Below are 19,165 nucleotides of genomic sequence, written 5' to 3' on the forward strand. Positions count from 1 at the left end.
GTCTATGTATGTAGTTGTAAGAAGGGAAGAAAAGGAAAGTAAAACGCCGCCGCTATGCCTTGCTATGCCAATGTGTCTATGCGTTAATTAAGACCAGATCAGACTGTTCGTTTTTGTGTGTGTGTGTGTGTTCCTCTCCTCCTCTTTCTTTCTTTCTTTCTTTTCTTTTGTCTCTAGGTCACGTCTCTTCGTTTTCATTCTTCATTTTCCCATCCATCCCCCTCCCCGTCCCACCTCGTTCTCCCTCCCGCCACATCCCAACCCACCGCCCCTCACGGCCCCGCCGCAAACTTGCTCTTCGCCCTCAACGCGGCGCCATACTTCCACAGCAAAAACGGGGCCGGCAGACCCAACGCCAGCGCCACAAACCCCAGCAAGCTATTCCCCCAGCCATTGCCCAGGGCCTGATACATATAGGGCGCAAAAAGCGGAAATCCGAAACCCGCCAGACTCCTCAATACCGTCGCAGCACTAACCGCGCTGGCCGCAAACCGTTGGTAGCTATCCACCAGGTACGTCTGGATGCACTGAAAGCAGATAATGACGCCTGCAGCGAAGATGGCCGCCCCAATGTCCGGCATGATCCAGTGCACTTTTGCGTCGGCGCTCCACCCGTACCAGAACAGCCCGATGGGCACGAGGAACGAGCCCGGCACCATGAGCGGGACGCGGAATTCGGGGCGCCCCGTGTTGTTGTTGCGCGCTTTGAGGCGCCGGTAGATGCGGTCGTTGACCGGGGCGCATATTTGCGTGCCCAGGAAGAAGCCGAGCCCGAGCGCGATGTAGTTCAGCCCGGAGATGCCGGTGCTTTCGTTGTACGTGCCGGTCCAGAGCGTGGGGAAGGTCGAGAGGACTAGGTACATGAGCCCGTAGAGGAATGCCACTGTGGGGGGTGGGCGTGGTTAGTAAGGTGTGTGTGTGTGTGTGTGTGTGTGTGGTTTGGTGTGGTGGGGTGGGTATGGGGGAGGGGAAGCGTGGAGGGGACGCGACGTACTGTACACGGCCAGGGCCTGGATAATCAACTGCGTGCCGAGCAGCCTAAACGGGCGGAAAAACGCCGTTCTTAGCACGTTGCCCAGCGTCTTCTCCGAGTCGAACTCAGTCCTGAGCTTCTCATTCCCGGTCTCACGCCTTAGCTTCGCAGCCTTGCGCTTCAGCAGGACAGGCGCGTACGTCTCTTGCAAATACAGCAGCCCGACAACCTGGATGACGGCGTCGGCGATGCTGGTGGCCCAGAACGTCCACCGCCACGTCGTGCGCATGGTGATGAAGCCGCCGGCAATGGGGCCAACGGCGGGCCCGATCAGCGGCGCAAGACTGTACACGCTGATGGCCTTGCCGCGCTCCTCGGGGCGGAACATGTCCGACAGGACGCCGCCGCCGATGGCGAGCGGCGCCGAGCCCCCCAGCCCCGCCAGGAACCGGAACGCCATCATTTGCCCTTTCGTCGCTGCGAAGCCGCACCCGATGTTCCAGGCGAGGAACCACAGGTTCGCCAGCTGCAGCACGTACACGCGCCCGTACAGCTCGGACATCGGGCCTAGGAAGAGCGGGCCGATCGCGTACGCCAGCACGAAGATGGACAGCATCAGCGCGGTTTCGATCTCGGAGGTTACGCCGAAGTCGCGCGCGATGGTGCTCAGTGCCGGCGCGACCATGGACGACGACACGGGCGAGATGAAGGTGAAGAACGACACGGTGATGCACGCTGCCCATTTGCGGCCGATGGGCCAGTTCTTGGGGTTTTCGGGGTCGTCGCTGCCAAAGGAGATGACGTTGGGGTCGCGGGCCGAGCGCGCCGTGCGCACTTTTTCGATGGGTTGTTCGGGGTCGCGCTCGTCGGGGATGCCGTCTCTGACCTCGGCGACGCCGTCCTTCTCGTTCTCCTCCGACTCGGCCGTCACCGTGTGCGCCGAGGAGCTGCTGCTGCTGCCATGTCCTGCCTCCTCCTCTTCAATTTGGTCGTCGTCGTCCGCGCCGGCGCCGTGGTCGTGGTGGTACAGGCCCGTGTCGTCGAGGTGTTGGGCCGAGTAGAGGCGCTGCAGATCGAGGCTCGAAGGGCGACTAGGGCGGGAGCGGGCGCGCTCGAGACCGTCAGCCATGGCGAGAGCTTGGCGATGCTTGGCTGGGCTTGTTTTTTTCTTATTTTTTGTTTTTTGTTATTTTTTCGTCACCACGCACGCGAGCCAGGCACACCAATAACAACAACAGGGGCGGGCGGGCTCCATCGCGTATATATAAGCACTCGGCGGCGGCGGTGGGAGGCGACGGCCCTAAGCCGCGGGATTAACGCCCTAAAATCCACTCCGAGGTGTGTACTTTAGGTAGATGGATGGATGCGCGGAGGACGGACTTTCCGACCGCGCTGTGCAGCGTTTGCATTATTGTTTCCCTCCTATGTATGTACGAGTAGCCGCAGGCCGACTGCCTAGGTTATTCTGCTGCCACATCAGTCAGCAGGCATCAGCATCAGGCACAGCTCGCGCGACTGGACTCGGACTCGGACACTCGGACTGGCCCTGGCCCGCCCGGCGCAGCTTCTCGGCACTTGCTTGCTTGCTTGCTTGCATCGCTGGCAGTGGCGCGCAAAGGACGCCGCGAGGCTCCGCGGTGCGCGGGCCCCCTCGAGACCAACGACCGGGCCAGCCCCTGGCTGCTTCAGCCCTACCACTATGTACGTACGGGCATCGTACTTGCGTGGTATTCTTATCTGCCGACGCCTCCTTCCATGGCCCGACCGGGGGCGCGGCCGAACACCTCAGTCCTGCGCTGCTGTTCCCGCCCCCGGGCCCCGCCGTCTCCCGTTACATACGCCATCTCGCGCTCATGCTCCTCAGCCTCTCCAGCAGCACTCGATCCATTCCCGGCCCTTGTGGCGCTTGAGCAGCAGCACGAGCTTCGGCTGCTGCTGATGCTGCTGCTGTCGCTGCACTAGCGACGCGAACGCGACGCGCGCGTCCCGCTGCCGGAACACGAGCACCGATGCCCAGCGCCCGCGCACATAGCCGGCTCTGGCGCTGGCAATGGCACTGCCGCTGCGTCTGCGTTTGCTCCTCGTCCCTGTTGTTGTTGTTGTTGTTGTTGTTGTTGTTGTCTTCACGCCATAGCCGTACGCCCCGCTGCCCCAGCTCTCTCTCCTCTTCCTCGCTCCTCCTCCTCTTGCACCACCACCACGGCCACGGCCACTAGCGTTGCCGCGCTCGAGCGGAGCGAGAGCGAGAGCCTCGTCTTCAGGAGTGAGAGCGAGAGCCTCATCTTCAGAGATGCAGAACGCCCGCACCTGCCGCTGCCACCGCCGGCACGTGGCGCAGGTCGCGCGGAAGCAGGGCCGCGACAGCCGCATGCCGTGCGCGCCGGCGGGGAGGAAGCGGTGGGTTTTGAGGGAGCAGGAGCGGGGGTGGGGGCGGGGGTGGGGGTTGGGGGGCATGGTTGTGTGTTGTGGGTTTGTGTGTGTAAGGGTGTGTAGGTAGTTGTGTTTTTGTTTTAATTGGAACCTGTACGTGGATGTCTAGATGTGAATGTCTACGGATTACATTCTCGGAAGAAACAGCTGTGCTGCTTATTTAAAGATAAGACAATGAAGGCGACGGAATGTGCAAGATGGGTATAGAGGCGTCAGAGAATAGATAATAGACAAGGGCTTAGGCGCCGGGACAATGCATGGTATGCTACAAAGAAACCCCGTTTCTTGAAGACTGGCTGTGTGCGAGCAAGCTTCTTTTCTGTCTATTTTTGTCTAGACAAAGCATCGTGCGTGAGGACAAAGAAAAGACTTGTTTGTTTGTTTGTTGGTTTGGTTGGAGTGTTTTGGTGTGAAACTGCTGGAAGGTACATGGCATACATACCTGATTGGCGTTGGCAACGGAGGTGGAGGAAAGGAGATGAAGGCGTCACGGAAAAGTCAAGAGAGACAGCGAAAAGGAAGGGAGACCGCGGTGGGTTTGGCTGGAAACATGTACATGGGAGAGCGGTCTTGGTACCGCACCAGTTCGCTGCGATTCAGGTAAGTAAAGAAGCCACCCTGATGCGAGTGATGGATGGCCGTGAAACCAGGGATGGGAAATAAGCGGCTGTACGGCTGCGGAAGTGCGATGGGATGATGGTGAGATGGTGAGATGGTGGTGGGAGGGGGGTGTTGAGGACGGCAAGCAGGGAAGCAACGGGTGGGCAGTGTTTGCGGAGGAGCAGGGAGCTGAGCTGCAAGTCACATCGCAGACAAGATGTACTTACCTACAGAGTAGGTGATGATGAGATGTTGGGGGAAGCGCCTGGTGGGACACAAAACCGCGACCCGGACGCCGCGACCATCTCACCACCACCACCAACATCGTCAGATACGTATGCTCATGCGACCGTCCTCCATCTCTGCGGTATTCTATGGCGAGCCCAATTCTGCGGCTTCCTGCACGTGCAAGCGGCCTGCAGAGAGTCAACGCACTCGCACATGCCGCAGCCGCCCTCCGGGTACACGGGTAGCGGAACCAAGGGACAGGCGGCAGCGACCATGTACATACAGTACCTCAAACGCGAGCGGCTTCAGGTACCAAGCATTTACCTTCATCTCTTCTCTCAGTCTCCGCCGCCAACAAGTAGTCTTTCACGATCAGATACTCGACCACTTGGCCAAGCATGCGCCCGTAAGCGCCAAGTCCGCATCAGTGCGACGTCGCTGTTTATGCTAAAGTCCTGCTCGAGCCTCGTATTAACAAGGCGCCGCGCATCTCGAGACTCCGGCGATTACCCGAATAAGCTCCATTGCTTCCGAACAGGCTGGGCTCGGGAGCGGCTTGGGCGGAATTGCTGACTGTAGGTGGGTTGATGTCGTTACACTTTGCTGTAGCCTGTGTTTACGGGGCAGCAACCTGGCGAAGCTCGGGAAACGAGGCATAAAACGTTGTGGTGTCCCACGTAGACGCCCTCGTCGCTGCATACCTATCCATATACTTGCATCCGTACAGTACACTACCTTCAACCAGCTCACCATGCACATCCCAACAGTCCTCCTAAGCGCAATTTGCTTCTTCGCCCTCACGGCCACTGCCGCCGAGTCCGCCGAGCCGGCCACCGTCTTCGAAGTCTCCAACATCGTGTCCACCCGCGGCCTCATAAGCAACTACGCGACGCTGTACTTCCGCGTCTGGGAAGACAATCCCCTCGCCAACACGACCGTCGCCTGCCAGATATCAACCGCGAACGCAAACACCACTGACTACGTACGCGCCACCCCTGCCCCGCTATCCTATCCTGAAAGCTTACCCTGAGTCCACTAACTCTCTCCGCTTCGTGCAGATACCGTGCTCGGAGCAAGACGACACTTGGAGCTTCTACCTCGCGGACTTCGACAGCAATGGCTTCAGCAACTTCACGCTTGAGCTTAGGCACGCGTTCACGGATCTGTATACGCAGTACGTAACCCTGGCTTTAGTTGATAGGGCAGCTGCTAATATGTATGCTGCGGTGTCTAGCACGTTCCGTTGGCGGTTTGCGCGCTTGACGGAAACGCGGCCCTCGGCGTGTAGAGAGGTGGGTCTTGGTGCTGAGCGCTGTGAGTGGGAGTCTAGGAATGTGGAGGTCTATAATGAGATTGCGGCGCATTTGCCGTGAGGAGCGCGTCTGCTGGGGAGGTGTTAAGACTTTTGCGATGTGGGGTATGCGGTTGGCTAAATGCTGGTTTGCTAGGAGAATGAAGATGGAGGCTTGTTTGCTTACGACTTTGTTCCGCTGATTGTCTTTTGTTTTATCCCTGCTCAATCCTTTTCTGTGGAATGCTTCGCTCAATTAACTGTTATCAGGCCTCGGTCTGGTGGGTTTTCTGCAGTCAGCCCTGCTTTGAACAAATCTTGTAAGCGACGTTACCCCGCAGATTCTCCTTCCCCACTTCGAAATGGTACGGATATGTATGTGGCAAAGAAGCCAAAGGTTGGGAACGAAATGTGAAGTGGGTGTTTTCGGAGTAAGAACAGAGAAGGCTGACAGGACCATCGGCCCTGAACACCTGTGTGGATGAAAAAAAAAAAAAAAAAAAAAAAAAAACATTATCGGCGCGATACCGCTATAGAGGACCCTCCCGACCTAAGAGTTTATCATGAAAGTGTCGATGTTGAGATGAGGACTATAGCAATCGTTTATTTGGAAGTTGATATCAAGCCACTGATTAATCGGAGGCTATTGGGAAGAATGAAAACTATCCCCGGTGAGATTGTGAATACAGGGAGAAGGTGAGACGGTAGCTATAGTAGAAGAGGCTTTGCTGGGAATAAAGCTTTTTCCCGCAGCACACTTCACTGACTTCGAGGCAAAGTGAAATTGTATAAGCCGTTGAGGAAGCAACAGTACCGGTCGAACGCAATAACTTGCTCGAGCATTAGCACTAGAAGTAATGATGTAGAGCCTTTGTACGCTATATATCTTTCAGCTCAATCACTCGTTCGTTTTTCCTTGTGGAGGCTGTGGAAGGGACGTAGTAGAGTATGTTTAGGCCCCGGATAATTTGCCCACCCCTCAACTACATATTGAGTAACTACCTAGAGAATACTTCTTAGGTAGTTATAATAACCTTTTACACTATAGCTAATAGACACTATATAATTATATAAATGTAAAAATATGCGAGTAGCAGAGTATACTACGAGTGTATAGAGGTATATATATATACGACTACTAGAGTAGCTACGAGGGTATAAAAACAAAATATTCGAAGGATATAAAGGTACTTATAAGGGTATAGAGACCTAAGATCTTAAAGACTAGAAAATACGTTATGTAATTCTGTAGATGCTATCACGTAGGGTGGGTAAGATATCTAGAGGAGGTGGGTAAATTATCCGGTGCCTATGTTTAACCCCTTTTTTTAGTTTAGAGTTCGATCTGTATTTTTATAGTACTGGAAGAAAAGGATAGGATTGGATTTTTGCTTTTTAATTTTTATCATTAGCCTGAAACCGAGAACGATAATGTCAAAAGGAAGCCCAGGAAAATTTAACTACCCCGCATTCACTATGAAACCCGCTTGCAACCAAACCTCTCGGATTATTGGCTGCTATTAAAAGTTGAGCCAATGAAAAAACATGGAAATTCTTACCCCTTGCTTATGCAAGCTAAGAATAGCTAATCTCGCCGCGACCCCCACCCGATCGCTCAATGACGCTATCGCTTGCACCAAGTTTAGAGGCAATAAAGCTAGCAGCGGGAGCCTTGAAATTTTTTCTTCTCCATAGGCTTTTGTACTGAGCAAAAAATTATGGATTCGTCTAGTTTCGACGACTCATCCAGCCATTACAACATCTATACTGGCTTCTGGATCAATTGGTCTCGTGGTCCTGTTTATGGGGCTACAATAACAACACCTCGCCAGGACGGAACAATTTCGATCGCACTTCTGGCTCTGTTCGTCAGCATAGTCGGGACACACTTCTGGAACATTCTCTGCTTCTGTTTACATTACGGTAATTCGTCATCCAAGCCACAAGATGGTCTGCATCACCAAAAACAAGCCATACTTCGGAATTCGGCAAATGGGTCGAGCGGACTCTGGAATCTACTGATGGTTCTGAATGCATGGGGGTGGAGCGGAAGAGCCGCAAGACCTTTTCGTCGGATTTTACCGCTTATCGTCATCGCCATGTGCCACATTGCGGCCTTCAGTGTCGCAGGTACATTCTCATCTAAGATAGCAACTGCCGCCGGGGACGAAGTACTTATTTCCAGCCCAAACTGCGGTATCTTGCACGGAGAAAGCGATTCCGAAGTCTCAGAACTGGCCGCCTATCTGAATTCCTACAAGGCGCGGCTGATGGCAACCCACGCAGCCTACGCTCAACAGTGCTACAAAAATGCGTCGGAAACAGCGGGCTGTCGCTCGTTTATAAAGCAAAATATCCCCACTGAGACCACTAGAAACGTGGCTTGCCCATTCGACAAAGACATGTGCCTATCAGTAGACGGCAATATCCGTTTCGAAACCGGCTACCTTGACAGCAATGATGACTTCGGACTCAATACGCCTCCTGAAGAACGAGTTCAACTCCGACGGGTATCCACCTGCGCACCCATTACTACTAAAGAATACCGTAGACGGGGAAAACTCTTCAACACAAACACGTCGTATATTCAATATGAATATGGACAAGCTGTAAATTTCTGGGAAGGCAACAACTACACTTACAGATACCCAGAGATCACTCCTAACTGGGATATACCGAGTGCAAACACAGATTACATACTTGGGTAAGCAATCATGTCGGTATCTACAACTCGTTGCTAGCACTTCTGACGGCTTTGAGCAGTGGCATGGATGCGACAGTGATAAACGGGACAATGAACAACACAAACACCGATTTTGTTCCAATCGCTGCATTGCAGCAAAAGGATGCAGACCTTCACTTGATTTTCCTTTCTGCAAACTCGATCATATTCGCACAGGAAGTGAATGATCTATGGTTCTCGGCCCATCGAAATGTGTCACAAATATTCTACTCGGATATCGGGGAAGTTGAAGGCACATTAGACGCAATCGTTCAGGACGATGCTGCCTCAGTGCTGGCTTGCACGGTCAAAGAGCAATATTGCAATCCGAACCTTCCAGAAGGGAACCGATGCGCGCCGTTTGGGGGCGAATATGAATCCGCAGCTTTGGCTGAGCACCTATGGACAAACCAGAAGCAGCTGGATAATTTTCGTTGGGTTGATGGGACCATCAAGAGCTACCGTCCCTCTATGCACAACGTTGTATACACACTTGGATCTTCAGCCCTGCTGGCAAGACAAAGCCTCACAGAAGGAATTCAGGGAGCGCTAGTGGACAATCAGTGGCAGCTGGAGGCGGAGAACTGGCATAAAGTCTCCATGGCCGCCATGCAAGGCATTATGAGAGAGGTTGCGACGGGACCCTCGGACCAAAGCGTGGAGAAATGGCTCGTCAAGCCCAACAATACCCAAGAACACCTTCTGTGCGGCAATCAGGTATGTTTAAGACACTCCACGCCATTTTCAAGGTCACGCAAGGACTCTTAGTGATTGTACATGCTAATAAAACCCTATAGAAAATTGTGAGCGGCGAATACTTTAATTTTTCCGTCTTGGGCCTGGCGATCACTCTCACGGTTGGCGTCTTAATCATCCTTCTCTCCTATACCATCGCACCACTACTGGCCTGCATACAACATCGGCGACGCAGCCCCTACAACCCATATGCAAGGCTTGAGTGGAATGCAAATGGAATGCTGCAGCTGCAAAGGCTGGCGCATGAAGAGCAAGGGGTCGGCACGTGGGACCGTTGTGCTGCTGATGTGCCCGTTACAAATAAAGGAGACAAGCTGGCCACACTAGACCTCGAGGACTTGGATCATCCGAGATTGATGGTGAAGGATTTTGGCCGGATGGATGATAGGAAATCTTTGTTTGCTGTTCATGAGCGGGAAACATTAACAGCATCGGACGGCTCGGATGACGGGATCGAAAGATAAAACGGCATACCGTAGAGGGTTACTGTCTTCACTTACCAACTAAAGTTGCTGTTTTATGAATATTAGTTTTATTACTTTAAGTCGGATTGTTCACCTTTTAATCATTCATTTGTAACGACAATGACCAAGCTAACGTCCGTCACCATAAAGCGAGATCCACCGTCTTACGAGATGGTAATGCTTGTACGGAGTAGAAGAAGATACCTAGTTAAGATATATAGAGGCTCTATGCGCTCTAAGACCTTTTCACCTATACCCGGGACTCGGGCTGGGAGCTAGGCAAGGAGTACTCTGTAGGTACTGCTTGTATCGCCCTCTATCTCGCTATACGGTGGATCTCGGTTCGCGGTGATGGACGTTAAACAAGCTTCAGAAGCAGTTTTGCCAGTTTTCTAAACCAACACAAACCCCGGTTGCCGATCTCGCGGCCGCAAAGTTGCAGACCCAGGAACTTAAACGGAGTGGGGGCCGACACGCTGTTCAGCTCGTAAGGCGACGAGGAACTAACCTTGACGTCGACCAGGTCAACTCCGTAACATAGCATCAGCTTAAATACAGAAGCTGATACGTAGAACTTCAGAGGCCGAGAAAAACAATTCGCAGCAATCGAAGCTATGGTAACGCGCAGAGTGGGGGCGGAGGTATTGGCTCTGAAGCGGGTCAATTATATCTGGAAATACCTCCGAAGCACCTTCCTAATGCCGCCAAAGCAGCGAAAATGAATGGTCGATCTATCATCCTTCGCTAGTTTGCTGCAAGATACCGTCATTCTCCGACTACGCGCACTTTTCTTCAATTACCCCGCTCAGTTCTGCGCATTCTTCATACTAACATGTTCGACTCATAATCATCGACACACATACTAATACGGCATAATGTTCAAAGCTTTCTTCTTCTTACTACTCTGGTTGCACTATGTCGCAGCGGGTTAGTTTTCCTTGAAAATGTGCCTAGAATGGCGTGAGTAGTATTAAACTGACAAAATTCCAAAGAATGCTCTGGGGCAACAACAATATCTGAGACTAGCGCTTTGTCCGCTTGTGCTACATACTCCGGCGAAATCACACTTTCCACGTCTATTTCAGGCGATGTCAACCTGGACGGACTAGAAGTCATCTTGGGCAATCTAACCGCGTATCATGCCCCAAATCTAACTTCCATCTCGGGCAAGGACCTACGCTATTTGGATAACATCATTCTCGAGGACCTAAGCAGTATAACGGATGTAAATTTTCCCCGCCTAACCAGGATACAAGATTTCGTACTACTCGGGCTTAACTCACTTCCACGCCTGAACTTCTCAACGCCAATTACCTCGATTAGGGTAGTTAACATTGTGAATACGTCTCTTACTACGATCGATGGGCTTGGCCTTGACAAAATCCAGAGCGCAGACTATATAACTGTTACGAACAACCCTGTACTGGAAAATTTTAGCTTGCCAGTACTTAAGGAACTAGCTGGACCTGCATTTTTCGTTCATAATGGCGAAAACTTCACAGTAGACTTACCTGTACTATCAACAATGATAGACCTCTGGCTAGATACCGTTTCTCATGTATCAATGCCCTCATTGAAAACGATCAACGGATCCCTTAACATGACAAGAGCGGATATCAACACCCTTTCGCTACCCCTGGTCCAGGAAATTATGGAAATAAATATCTGGAATGATTCGGATCTATACAACATCTCGATGCCAGAGCTAGCTTCAATTGGGGGCCGCATGCGCATTGAGGACAACCCGAGATTAGCATCACTTACACTGGAAGCACTTGCAAACATACGCAACGACACTACCTTGACGGGGAACTTTACTAGGTTAGCCCTTTAAGTGAAGCCGATCTGAACGAACCCATGCTAACATGAGCCCTTTAAGTGTATCCTTTCCAAGCTTACAGACGCTCGGCGGCCATCTCGATGTGACAACAAGCGAGGAGTTAGACTGCTCTTCATTTGAAGGCATGGCCAAGTCAGGGAACATCACAGCTGGATTACAATGCAACAGCGCAGGCAACTCTGTCAGCGTGGCACCTTCGACCCCATCAGAAACCGCAGATCCAACACAAGGCAATAATTCGCTGACCACAGGAGCCAAGGTAGGGATTGGTGTTGGTGTTGCCGGCGGTGTAATTGGGGCTACCTGCGCCGGGATCCTCGTTTTTATGCTCCGCCGCAACCGGCAAAAACGTCTGACAGTGGGCGAGACGGACAAGGACGAAACCCATCAAAAGCCCGCTGATGCTGTACCGCCAGATCCAGCACAGGAGCTCGGGTCAAGCAATATGCAGGAGTTGGAGGCCAGTAAGCCAGTGAATGAAATGGACGCGCCGAGAGGGATCGTGGAGGCTCCAGAACAAGAGGCTGTCGAGATGCCGGCAAATGAGCGTGTGGGTGAACTAGAAGGGGATACCCACCTGGAGAAGAGGACATCCGCTTAGAGGATTTGAAGTAAATAATCGTATTCCACAGGTATCCGGCTTGTCTTACACTACATTGTCTTCCCCAAAGTCTTTGACAACGCTCCGTGGCTCAGTGTATTCGCCGATTCCGGTGAAAGGGATCGCCAGTCCAAACCCGGAAGGTCCACCGACTTTCAACCCCTGCTCGGTCTTCCACAGTGGGTGTGAGGGCATCGCGATAACACTTACAACCAACCCGTACCGCAGGTCTTGTGATCCAATTGCTTCTCCATCTTGTCCCAAAATTGAGATCAAGTCCGGAACCGTGCATACAACTTCCTCGCTATCTGATCCTCCGGTCGAGTCTGTGTATGCGGCATACAAATATTCGTTCTGGAATGGGATGACCATGTGCTTGTCCCATGTCGGACTTTGAGGAAAAGATTCATCTTTCACTGGAGCGAGCAGAACGCTTCCCATGGTGTAGCCGCCGCTGACATCACGCCGTACGTCAACGACCTTGCCACTGAAGAGAAGCTTCCCGGGGTTGACGGCAAACTACGGGTGCATACGTTAGTTTTACCCCGAAAGTTTGAAGAGAACGGGTGGCAAGCAAGATCAAATCTTAAGTGAAAATAACTCACGATCGCATGAACATAATTGGTTTTCTTTTTACGCGACATGTGTACAGCACGTCCGATGTACCAGGCCTGCGAAATGGTATGCGGAACTCCATGCTCTCTGATGGCAGAGCCACGAAGCGGGCATGCGCACACTGCACATCCAAGCCCGAGTTCGATTGCCGTCGTCCGCAACATCGATTCTACCCGGGTAGGTGACTCTGCATTCTTCACACATCCATTAGGTTCTTGCGACAAACGTAGCAGAGCAAAATTCGTACCATGACGATTGAGGCGTTGCCACGAGCATCCGTTATCGCGGCCGGGGTTATTGGATGGCCGTTGATATACAAAGTTGCTGATCTGGTGAGCACTGGCTGACAAAGTATGTATATGATGGCATGCGAAAAACTCACCGTGGTACATTGTTGGATAGGCTCGTCCCATGGCGTCGCCATCGATGACTGGAACATTATACTCAACACCTGTGGGGAAAGCGGACAAACCATTTCCACCACCTCTGTAATGTTGTTAGTAGACAAACAGAAAGTGGGTATAGGAAAACGAACATTTCGTCAAGAAATAGAGCATCGAAGGTCTGGTATCCCTGCAGTTTGAGCAACGTGTTTATGCCCTTCGAGATCTCATGACCACCTGAGATTCTCTCGTTGATTACGCTCGGTGCGCCATACCAAGATCCAAAACAGATCAAATCGGAGTCTTTAACTGTCAATGGAGAGACCACACGCATCTTCCCTGCACCGCCTGATCGTAAAGTTTGAAGTGCTTTCAGAAGTTCGTAGTGAGTTGGACCACCGCCTCCTGTTCCGAGAACACCGGCGCCCGTTGCAATGAGCTCAAGATCCACTTCTGAGACATACCATACTTGATCCTTGACGCTTGGTCGATATTGCTCAAGGTCAACATTGAGAGATGGCTTGGTGGTCGGGTCCAGGGCATCGTGAAGCGCAATCTTCTTTCCTTCAAGTTCTTCCTCTTTATCATAATCATCGCAGAACTCAATTTCGTTGCTGTTTTTCTGGTAAGTGTTTCCTTCTGGGATCGACAACCTTCCTACTGCCCTGACCTGCAGCCGAATTGCCCGATTCGTGGAGTACTGCAGAGGAATCTTATTGACTTCAACGATTTTGACATCCTGCGGATCCGCTCCTTTGCGGATCGCTTCACTGGCCGCTTTCTGACACGCAGATGTGACGACAGCTTTTTCATCTGCGCCTTCAAGGATTTCGATGACATCGACGTCACCAGACACCTTGGCGATTGCTGCACCTACTGCATTTGCTGCATCGTGATGGACTGGTTTCGTCACTTTCGCAACACCTTCCAAGCTGCTGGATACTAGGAGAGAGCCTCCACCGACAAGAAGTACATGGACTGGTGCCGCCGACACCCTCATCCGCTCGATTACAGTCTCGATCATTTTCTTGGTCTTCTTACTCGCGAGTTCCACGACCTCACGAGGCACAGTCGTGGTGAAATTGCGGTCGCCAAGCTCAGCGTCGCCGGATGCCACCGCAATGTCGGTCATGGTAAGTGTAGGGCCGCCAAATACGAGTGCTTCAGTGGTAAGGAAGTGACCCACTGAGCCTGGCCCGATTGTCAAATCACTAGCCGCGGCTCCGAATTCGACTTTGCTACCACCTCCCAGGCCAATCGAGGCCACTTCCGGCATAAAAAACACGGTCCGTATACCACCCACTTCGACAAAGCCGGGAGCTTGACGAGGGAAGCCAGAAGGTAGTAATGCACAGACGTCAGTCGTGGTGCCGCCAATGTCAATAATGAGGACTTGAGATTCCTCTCCACCTCCGTTAACATGTTCTTCTCCCGTATCGGACACAGCCTTTGGCTTGTCCAAGCCAGCAAGGAAAGCGGCACCGGTCATACTATTCGTGGGACCGCTGGCAAATGTCTTGATCGGATAGTCCACTGCGGTGTCTGCTTCCAACAATGTGCCATCATTCTGCGAAAGATAGAGGGGACAGCTGAGGTCCAGCCGCGCCATAGCACGCTTGAAGCCGCGAATGGTTTTTCTTGCCGTACTGAGTATTGCCGCGTTCAATATTGTTGCATTCTCACGCTCGACGATGCCCGTGGTTCCAAGGTTCCGTGAGCAAACCACGTCCAAATCCGGTGCTGTCTCCAAGATAATCTTCTTGCATGCCTCTTCGTGGATTCCAGAGTGATCTAGGGGAGAAAAGACGCCCACGAGAGCAACACTACGTACTCCGGATGTGACGATGGCAGCTGTTGTCTTGCGTATCTGATCATGGTCCAACGGCGCGATCTGGCGACCATCAATTTCGAGACCGCCATCAAGGTAGTAGGCTCCCCCATCAAGAACGCGTCTCAGGCCGACGGTGAAGTCAGAGAAAGGCGGAATCTGGCGGGTAAAAGGGCCGCAGAGCCTGACGACGGCTACGCGGAAAAGCCGACGGGCGTCTGCTTCCACCAAAGCATTGATGAAGTGAGTCGTTCCGATGGTGACGCTGAGCACGCTTTGCTTGCAGACTTTGGACTCTGCGAGAACATTCTGGATAGCCTTCTCGATTCCGCTGGTTATGTCTGGCGTTGTTGCGGCTTTGAAGGAGGAAAGGACACCGCGGTTTGGGTTGTTGAATGCTGTGACGTCAAGGATTGCTGCGTCGGAATTGGTTCCGCCGACGTCGACGCCAATGCGGTACATAATTATGTACGTTGCCGAGTGCTGGCCCTGGTATGATGTGTTTCGTGTAACAAGCTGTCAAGCCTCAATCGAGCACTTCGGCGACATTTATATATAATTTATATGTGGGTATTTTCAATTTCAAAGACTCGTGCCTTAACGGCCAAGGCCTCCAATTAGCATAGATAACACAGTATTATGCCCATTCTGGAATGAAATAGAGTTTGTTGGAGCTTATCTCGGCACAGTGAGGTAGAAACCGATAGAGCGGTTCTCGGTTACATGAAGCGGGGAACCGACTGGGGGTCAATCTTGCTTGGATCTCAACCGAGCACCCTACTGGCGTTTGTCTTCTCTCTTCTATAGTAGACAGACGTTCGCATAGAAATGGTTTCCGAGATGAAAGATATCAATCGTTCTATCATCAAGCGGCTTGAACAAGGCCAGGCCGACTAGCTTATCGTTTGACTGGCCTGGTTTTTGACCATTATCCTCCCTTCCAGCCACCGCCTGTCACTAAGATCCTTTTCTTTTCAACCACTCGCTTTGGTTTGTCTGCCGAAGTACCCATACCGCCGCTATGGCTCTACGATCTTGGATTTCCCGAGCGCAGCTTAAATCTGTTTCGGGGTGGATCGTAAGTGGCTAGAGCACTCACTCTCCTTTGTTGTTCATTGTGTGACAGAGATCACTTAATCTAGATGCAGAGCTAATTCACATTTCAGAATAATGATATCCGGCCTTTGGAATCTGGGAGAAGAACTTGGAATTTTCTCACTTTCCACAACTACTGTAAGGCATCAGTGAGACGGCTTTGACACAAATATTGATTAAAAGGTACGAACAGGGCTTCTAGTTAACTGCAACATCACGAGTTACCTTACCGGTAGCGCGTTGATCCCGTTGGGGCTGACGTGGTGGCAAGCAGTCATAGGTAAGTCATTACTCAGAATTCATTGGCTTGCACTAACCATGTAGCCATTGTCGTTGGAAACCTTCTCGCTACGGTTGCCGTCGTTCTGAATTCACTCCCCGGAGCCTATTACCATGGCAAGTCTACACGGATTGAACTTCCACTCTCTTACTAATTATCTGAGTAGTTGGCTTTCCCGTCATAAATCGCACGGTATGGGGAATGTGGGGTTCATTATTCCCCGTATGTAACCGTATCTTCCTATCACTGATTTGGTACGGCTTCAATTCCTGGATCGGCGGCGAATGCATCTACCTGATTCTCCTATCCTGGGATCCAAACCTGGAGCAGCATATCCCCAACCACATGCCCGAAGACGTCGGCATGACAACCGCATCATTCGTGGCATACATCGTTTTCTGTGTGATATCCTTGCCGTTGATCTGGACCCGGCCCCATCGCCTCCAAAATTTCTTCTACGTCGCTTCGAGCATAACAATTATATTTTTCATCGTGCTATTAATCTGGGCCTTGGCGACAATGGGCCCCGCCGGCTTCGGCGACACACTGAGTAACAATACGGCAATCCCCAAGACTGGAGGTCCTAACAGCGTGAGCTGGCTCATGGTGTATGGCGTGGTGTCGACCATTGGCTCCATCTCGGCCGGCATCCTGAACCAAAATGACTACGCACGGTTTGCAACGAAACCCAAATTCGCTACCTGGGGCCAGGCACTTGTATTTCCCTTCTACGGTACTTTGACACCTGTAGTCGGCATTCTGGTCACGGCTGCAACACAGCACCGGTTCGGGGGCACCGCTATCTGGGACCCGCCGACTTTGTTCCAGCAATTACTGACACAGAACAACAGCGCAGGGACGCGCGCGGCAGTGTTCTTCACTGGGCTTTGCCTCTCCGTCTCACAGCTGGGTCTTAATGTCCCTGGCAATGCGCTTTCAGGCGGCTTCGACCTCGCCGCAGTGTTTCCGAGATACGTGAGCCTTCGACGCGGCGCCTACATCACTGCCGTCTTGAGTATTGCCGTCAACCCCTGGCAGCTAGTCAACACAGCCACCACGTTCCTAACCGTGCTGTCCAGCTACAGCGTCTTTCTGGGCCCAATGACCGGCCTCATGGTCTCGAGCTACCTGCTCGTCCACCGCCAGAAAATCAATGTTGACCACCTCTACATTGGCGACAGAACCAGCATCTACTGGTTCACATACGGAACTAACTGGCGCACAATTGTAGCAGTAGGTACCACTGACATCCACTAATCTTGAACAGCAGAAATACTTTTACAGTATCACTGACCTGCACAAACAGTGGCTACTCGGCGTAGGACCAAGCCTACCAGGCTTCATAGCCGCAGTCAACACATCCGTGTCCGTTCCGCCCGGTGCAACAGAGCTGTACTACATTAGCTACATCTATGGCTTTCTAGCTTCTGGCTTGGTACTTGCTCTTCTGCATTACATGTTTCCATCACCGCTGCAGGCACAATTTACAGATCAGCCGATTCCGCCGGCCGATATTCGCCGTATGTATCATGAGAAATGGGACGTGACGCTATTTGAGACTACCGAGATCCTGGAGGGCCAACCTCTTGACACTATCAAGGTGGATCACCCTAAGGTGCTCACTGAACTTTGAAATCCTCGAGAGTCACTGGATGTAGCACAAAACCCGACTACATCTCACTTCTCCCCCCTAGTACCTCTCAGTGTTACTCTCAGGCTCTCAAGCATGTCCTATGTAGAAATGAATCTGTGGCTTAGCTCAAGGCAGCTCACCGCTTGAGAAGGGTGCTTTTTTGTTGTTTCTTTTATTTCTGCTTGAATCTCAATGTTAAGCGTTACAGGAACTGCATTTCTCTCGCACAGCCCATACAATTATGCTTTAGTTATAAACTTTAGTGAAACAGGCTGCGGCAAAACATCATTCTTTACAGTGGTCAATGGCTACTCCTGTTTTTCGAAGTTATGCGGTGGTTAACTTAGCGAATGGCGACTTCTTGACTGTAGCCAGCTTATGGCTTTACAAGAGTTGAATGTTATAACCGAGCTTTTTTATAGATATTTAGCGATTGGAGCTGAATAAATATTAAGCCTTGTCTCGACTTCAGCGCTCTCATATTAAGCCATTACATCAGGTTGCCCCGAAGTTTTACATGCACGAGTAAGCTGACTGCTTGGCGCGTGCGACGCATTCACAGAATTATACAGCGCAGCCGCCCATCACCAGGCAACGAGCCTAATACACCGGCTGCGTCTGTGCTTGCATGCACAGCATTAGCGTTACAGCCTCGTTGGTTGCCTCTGAAACCGTACATAAGTGGAAGAAGTACCAACTAATTTTCAATATTGTATTCTTAAGTACCAATGCATAAAGACAACCGCAAACTAAAGACGCGTAAGAATGGAAATGTTGACGGTCAGGCCATATCAGGAGAAATCTCAAGTGGGCTAATGAGTTGTCATGTGCTCTCTGTGTTACCACGAACGGCTACTTGCAGAATTGCTTTACACACCATAGACCTGAAATGTTATCGGTGCGTCTGTAGGTTGTACAATGTTACAAGATAAACGTAAAGACCCACACATGCTTAAGCCAAGACCACCACAAAGATGTAAACGTTCGTACAAATGATGCACAACAGTCAACAGAGCCTTGTGTTACACTTTCCAAGCGGGGCGATGCGTCTTCTTTATAAACGGCAGCAGCGGCTGAAGTGAGATCTGATCCATCCTCCGTTGATCCGTCTTAAAACTCATAACTTTCCTGAGACTTTGGTCTCTATTTTGACTACCTTTTCGATCATGGAGCCTCTTCTTGATGATCTTCGGTTTCCAAACGTTTCCGGTTCTGGGCATACACGCCATCGCTCGGGGAGTACCGAGAGCATCGACTTTGACCACGGAAGCATCTCGAGTTTAGAGAGAAACAATCTAGTGCCAGAGATAGGGGAAGCCGACTGCAATATTTCAACCATTGCCGTCATAGAACAAGATGAGAACACCTCGTACGAGCTGGAAGAACTTCCAGGAAGTCCGACAACACAGCGATCGATGGCCAGCTC

The 19,165-nt window shown here is 51.6% G+C and overlaps 6 protein-coding genes across 6 annotated transcripts; 3 read left to right on the forward strand and 3 right to left on the reverse strand.

Annotated features, from left to right (window-relative positions):
• Nucleotides 1–103: 103 nt before the first annotated feature.
• On the reverse strand, nt 104–2,467 carry K452DRAFT_95987 (uncharacterized protein). Its single transcript, XM_033547358.1, has 2 exons — nt 995–2,467; nt 104–883 (listed from the first exon to the last, which is right to left on the reverse strand). Exons 1-2 carry the CDS (start codon nt 2,100–2,102, stop codon nt 273–275), a joined length of 1,719 nt encoding a protein of 572 aa, XP_033393879.1. The 5' UTR covers nt 2,103–2,467; the 3' UTR covers nt 104–272.
• K452DRAFT_95986 (uncharacterized protein) lies at nt 2,468–3,543 on the reverse strand. The gene has a single exon (XM_033547357.1). The coding sequence runs from the start codon at nt 3,425–3,427 to the stop codon at nt 2,834–2,836; it is 594 nt and encodes a 197-aa protein (XP_033393880.1). The 5' UTR covers nt 3,428–3,543; the 3' UTR covers nt 2,468–2,833.
• A 3,697-nt stretch (nt 3,544–7,240) lies between these two features.
• Nucleotides 7,241–9,536, forward strand: K452DRAFT_277984 (uncharacterized protein; the record flags this gene model as incomplete). The annotated part of the gene is made up of 3 exons (XM_033539345.1): nt 7,241–8,226; nt 8,286–8,961; nt 9,042–9,536. The coding sequence occupies 3 exons, from the start codon at nt 7,241–7,243 to the stop codon at nt 9,462–9,464; spliced, it is 2,085 nt and encodes a 694-aa protein (XP_033393881.1). The 3' UTR covers nt 9,465–9,536.
• Nucleotides 9,537–10,408: 872 nt separating this feature from the next.
• K452DRAFT_339403 (uncharacterized protein) lies at nt 10,409–12,250 on the forward strand (the record flags this gene model as incomplete). The annotated part of the gene is made up of 3 exons (XM_033545298.1): nt 10,409–10,424; nt 10,457–11,285; nt 11,344–12,250. The coding sequence occupies 3 exons, from the start codon at nt 10,409–10,411 to the stop codon at nt 11,903–11,905; spliced, it is 1,407 nt and encodes a 468-aa protein (XP_033393882.1). The 3' UTR covers nt 11,906–12,250.
• Nucleotides 11,951–15,193, reverse strand: K452DRAFT_234708 (uncharacterized protein; the record flags this gene model as incomplete). The annotated part of the gene is made up of 5 exons (XM_033537380.1): nt 11,951–12,424; nt 12,511–12,714; nt 12,768–12,844; nt 12,903–13,006; nt 13,056–15,193. The coding sequence occupies 5 exons, from the start codon at nt 15,191–15,193 to the stop codon at nt 11,951–11,953; spliced, it is 2,997 nt and encodes a 998-aa protein (XP_033393883.1).
• A 528-nt stretch (nt 15,194–15,721) lies between these two features.
• Nucleotides 15,722–18,151, forward strand: K452DRAFT_291218 (uncharacterized protein). Its single transcript, XM_033541132.1, has 6 exons — nt 15,722–15,809; nt 15,898–15,964; nt 16,020–16,106; nt 16,151–16,222; nt 16,273–17,339; nt 17,413–18,151. The coding sequence occupies exons 1-6, from the start codon at nt 15,753–15,755 to the stop codon at nt 17,737–17,739; spliced, it is 1,677 nt and encodes a 558-aa protein (XP_033393884.1). The 5' UTR covers nt 15,722–15,752; the 3' UTR covers nt 17,740–18,151.
• Nucleotides 18,152–19,165: the final 1,014 nt, after the last annotated feature.

This window comes from Aplosporella prunicola, assembly GCF_010093885.1.
Source record: "Aplosporella prunicola CBS 121167 unplaced genomic scaffold K452scaffold_25, whole genome shotgun sequence".
Lineage (NCBI taxonomy): Eukaryota > Fungi > Ascomycota > Dothideomycetes > Botryosphaeriales > Aplosporellaceae > Aplosporella > Aplosporella prunicola.

Excerpts from the sequence above, each read along its gene's own strand:
- K452DRAFT_291218 (XM_033541132.1), top strand. The coding sequence starts at position 15,753 with ATGGCTCTACGATCTTGGATTTCCCGAGCGCAGCTTAAATCTGTTTCG. Across the intron at positions 15,810-15,897 it reads AATCTGTTTCGGGGTGGATC|AATAATGATATCCGGCCTTT; the intron begins GTAAGTGGCTAG and ends TTCACATTTCAG. Across the intron at positions 17,340-17,412 it reads ACTGGCGCACAATTGTAGCA|TGGCTACTCGGCGTAGGACC; the intron begins GTAGGTACCACT and ends CTGCACAAACAG.
- K452DRAFT_95987 (XM_033547358.1), bottom strand. The coding sequence starts at position 2,102 with ATGGCTGACGGTCTCGAGCGCGCCCGCTCCCGCCCTAGTCGCCCTTCG. Across the intron at positions 884-994 it reads CCAGGCCCTGGCCGTGTACA|TGGCATTCCTCTACGGGCTC; the intron begins GTACGTCGCGTC and ends CACCCCCCACAG.
- K452DRAFT_95986 (XM_033547357.1), bottom strand. The coding sequence starts at position 3,427 with ATGCCCCCCAACCCCCACCCCCGCCCCCACCCCCGCTCCTGCTCCCTC.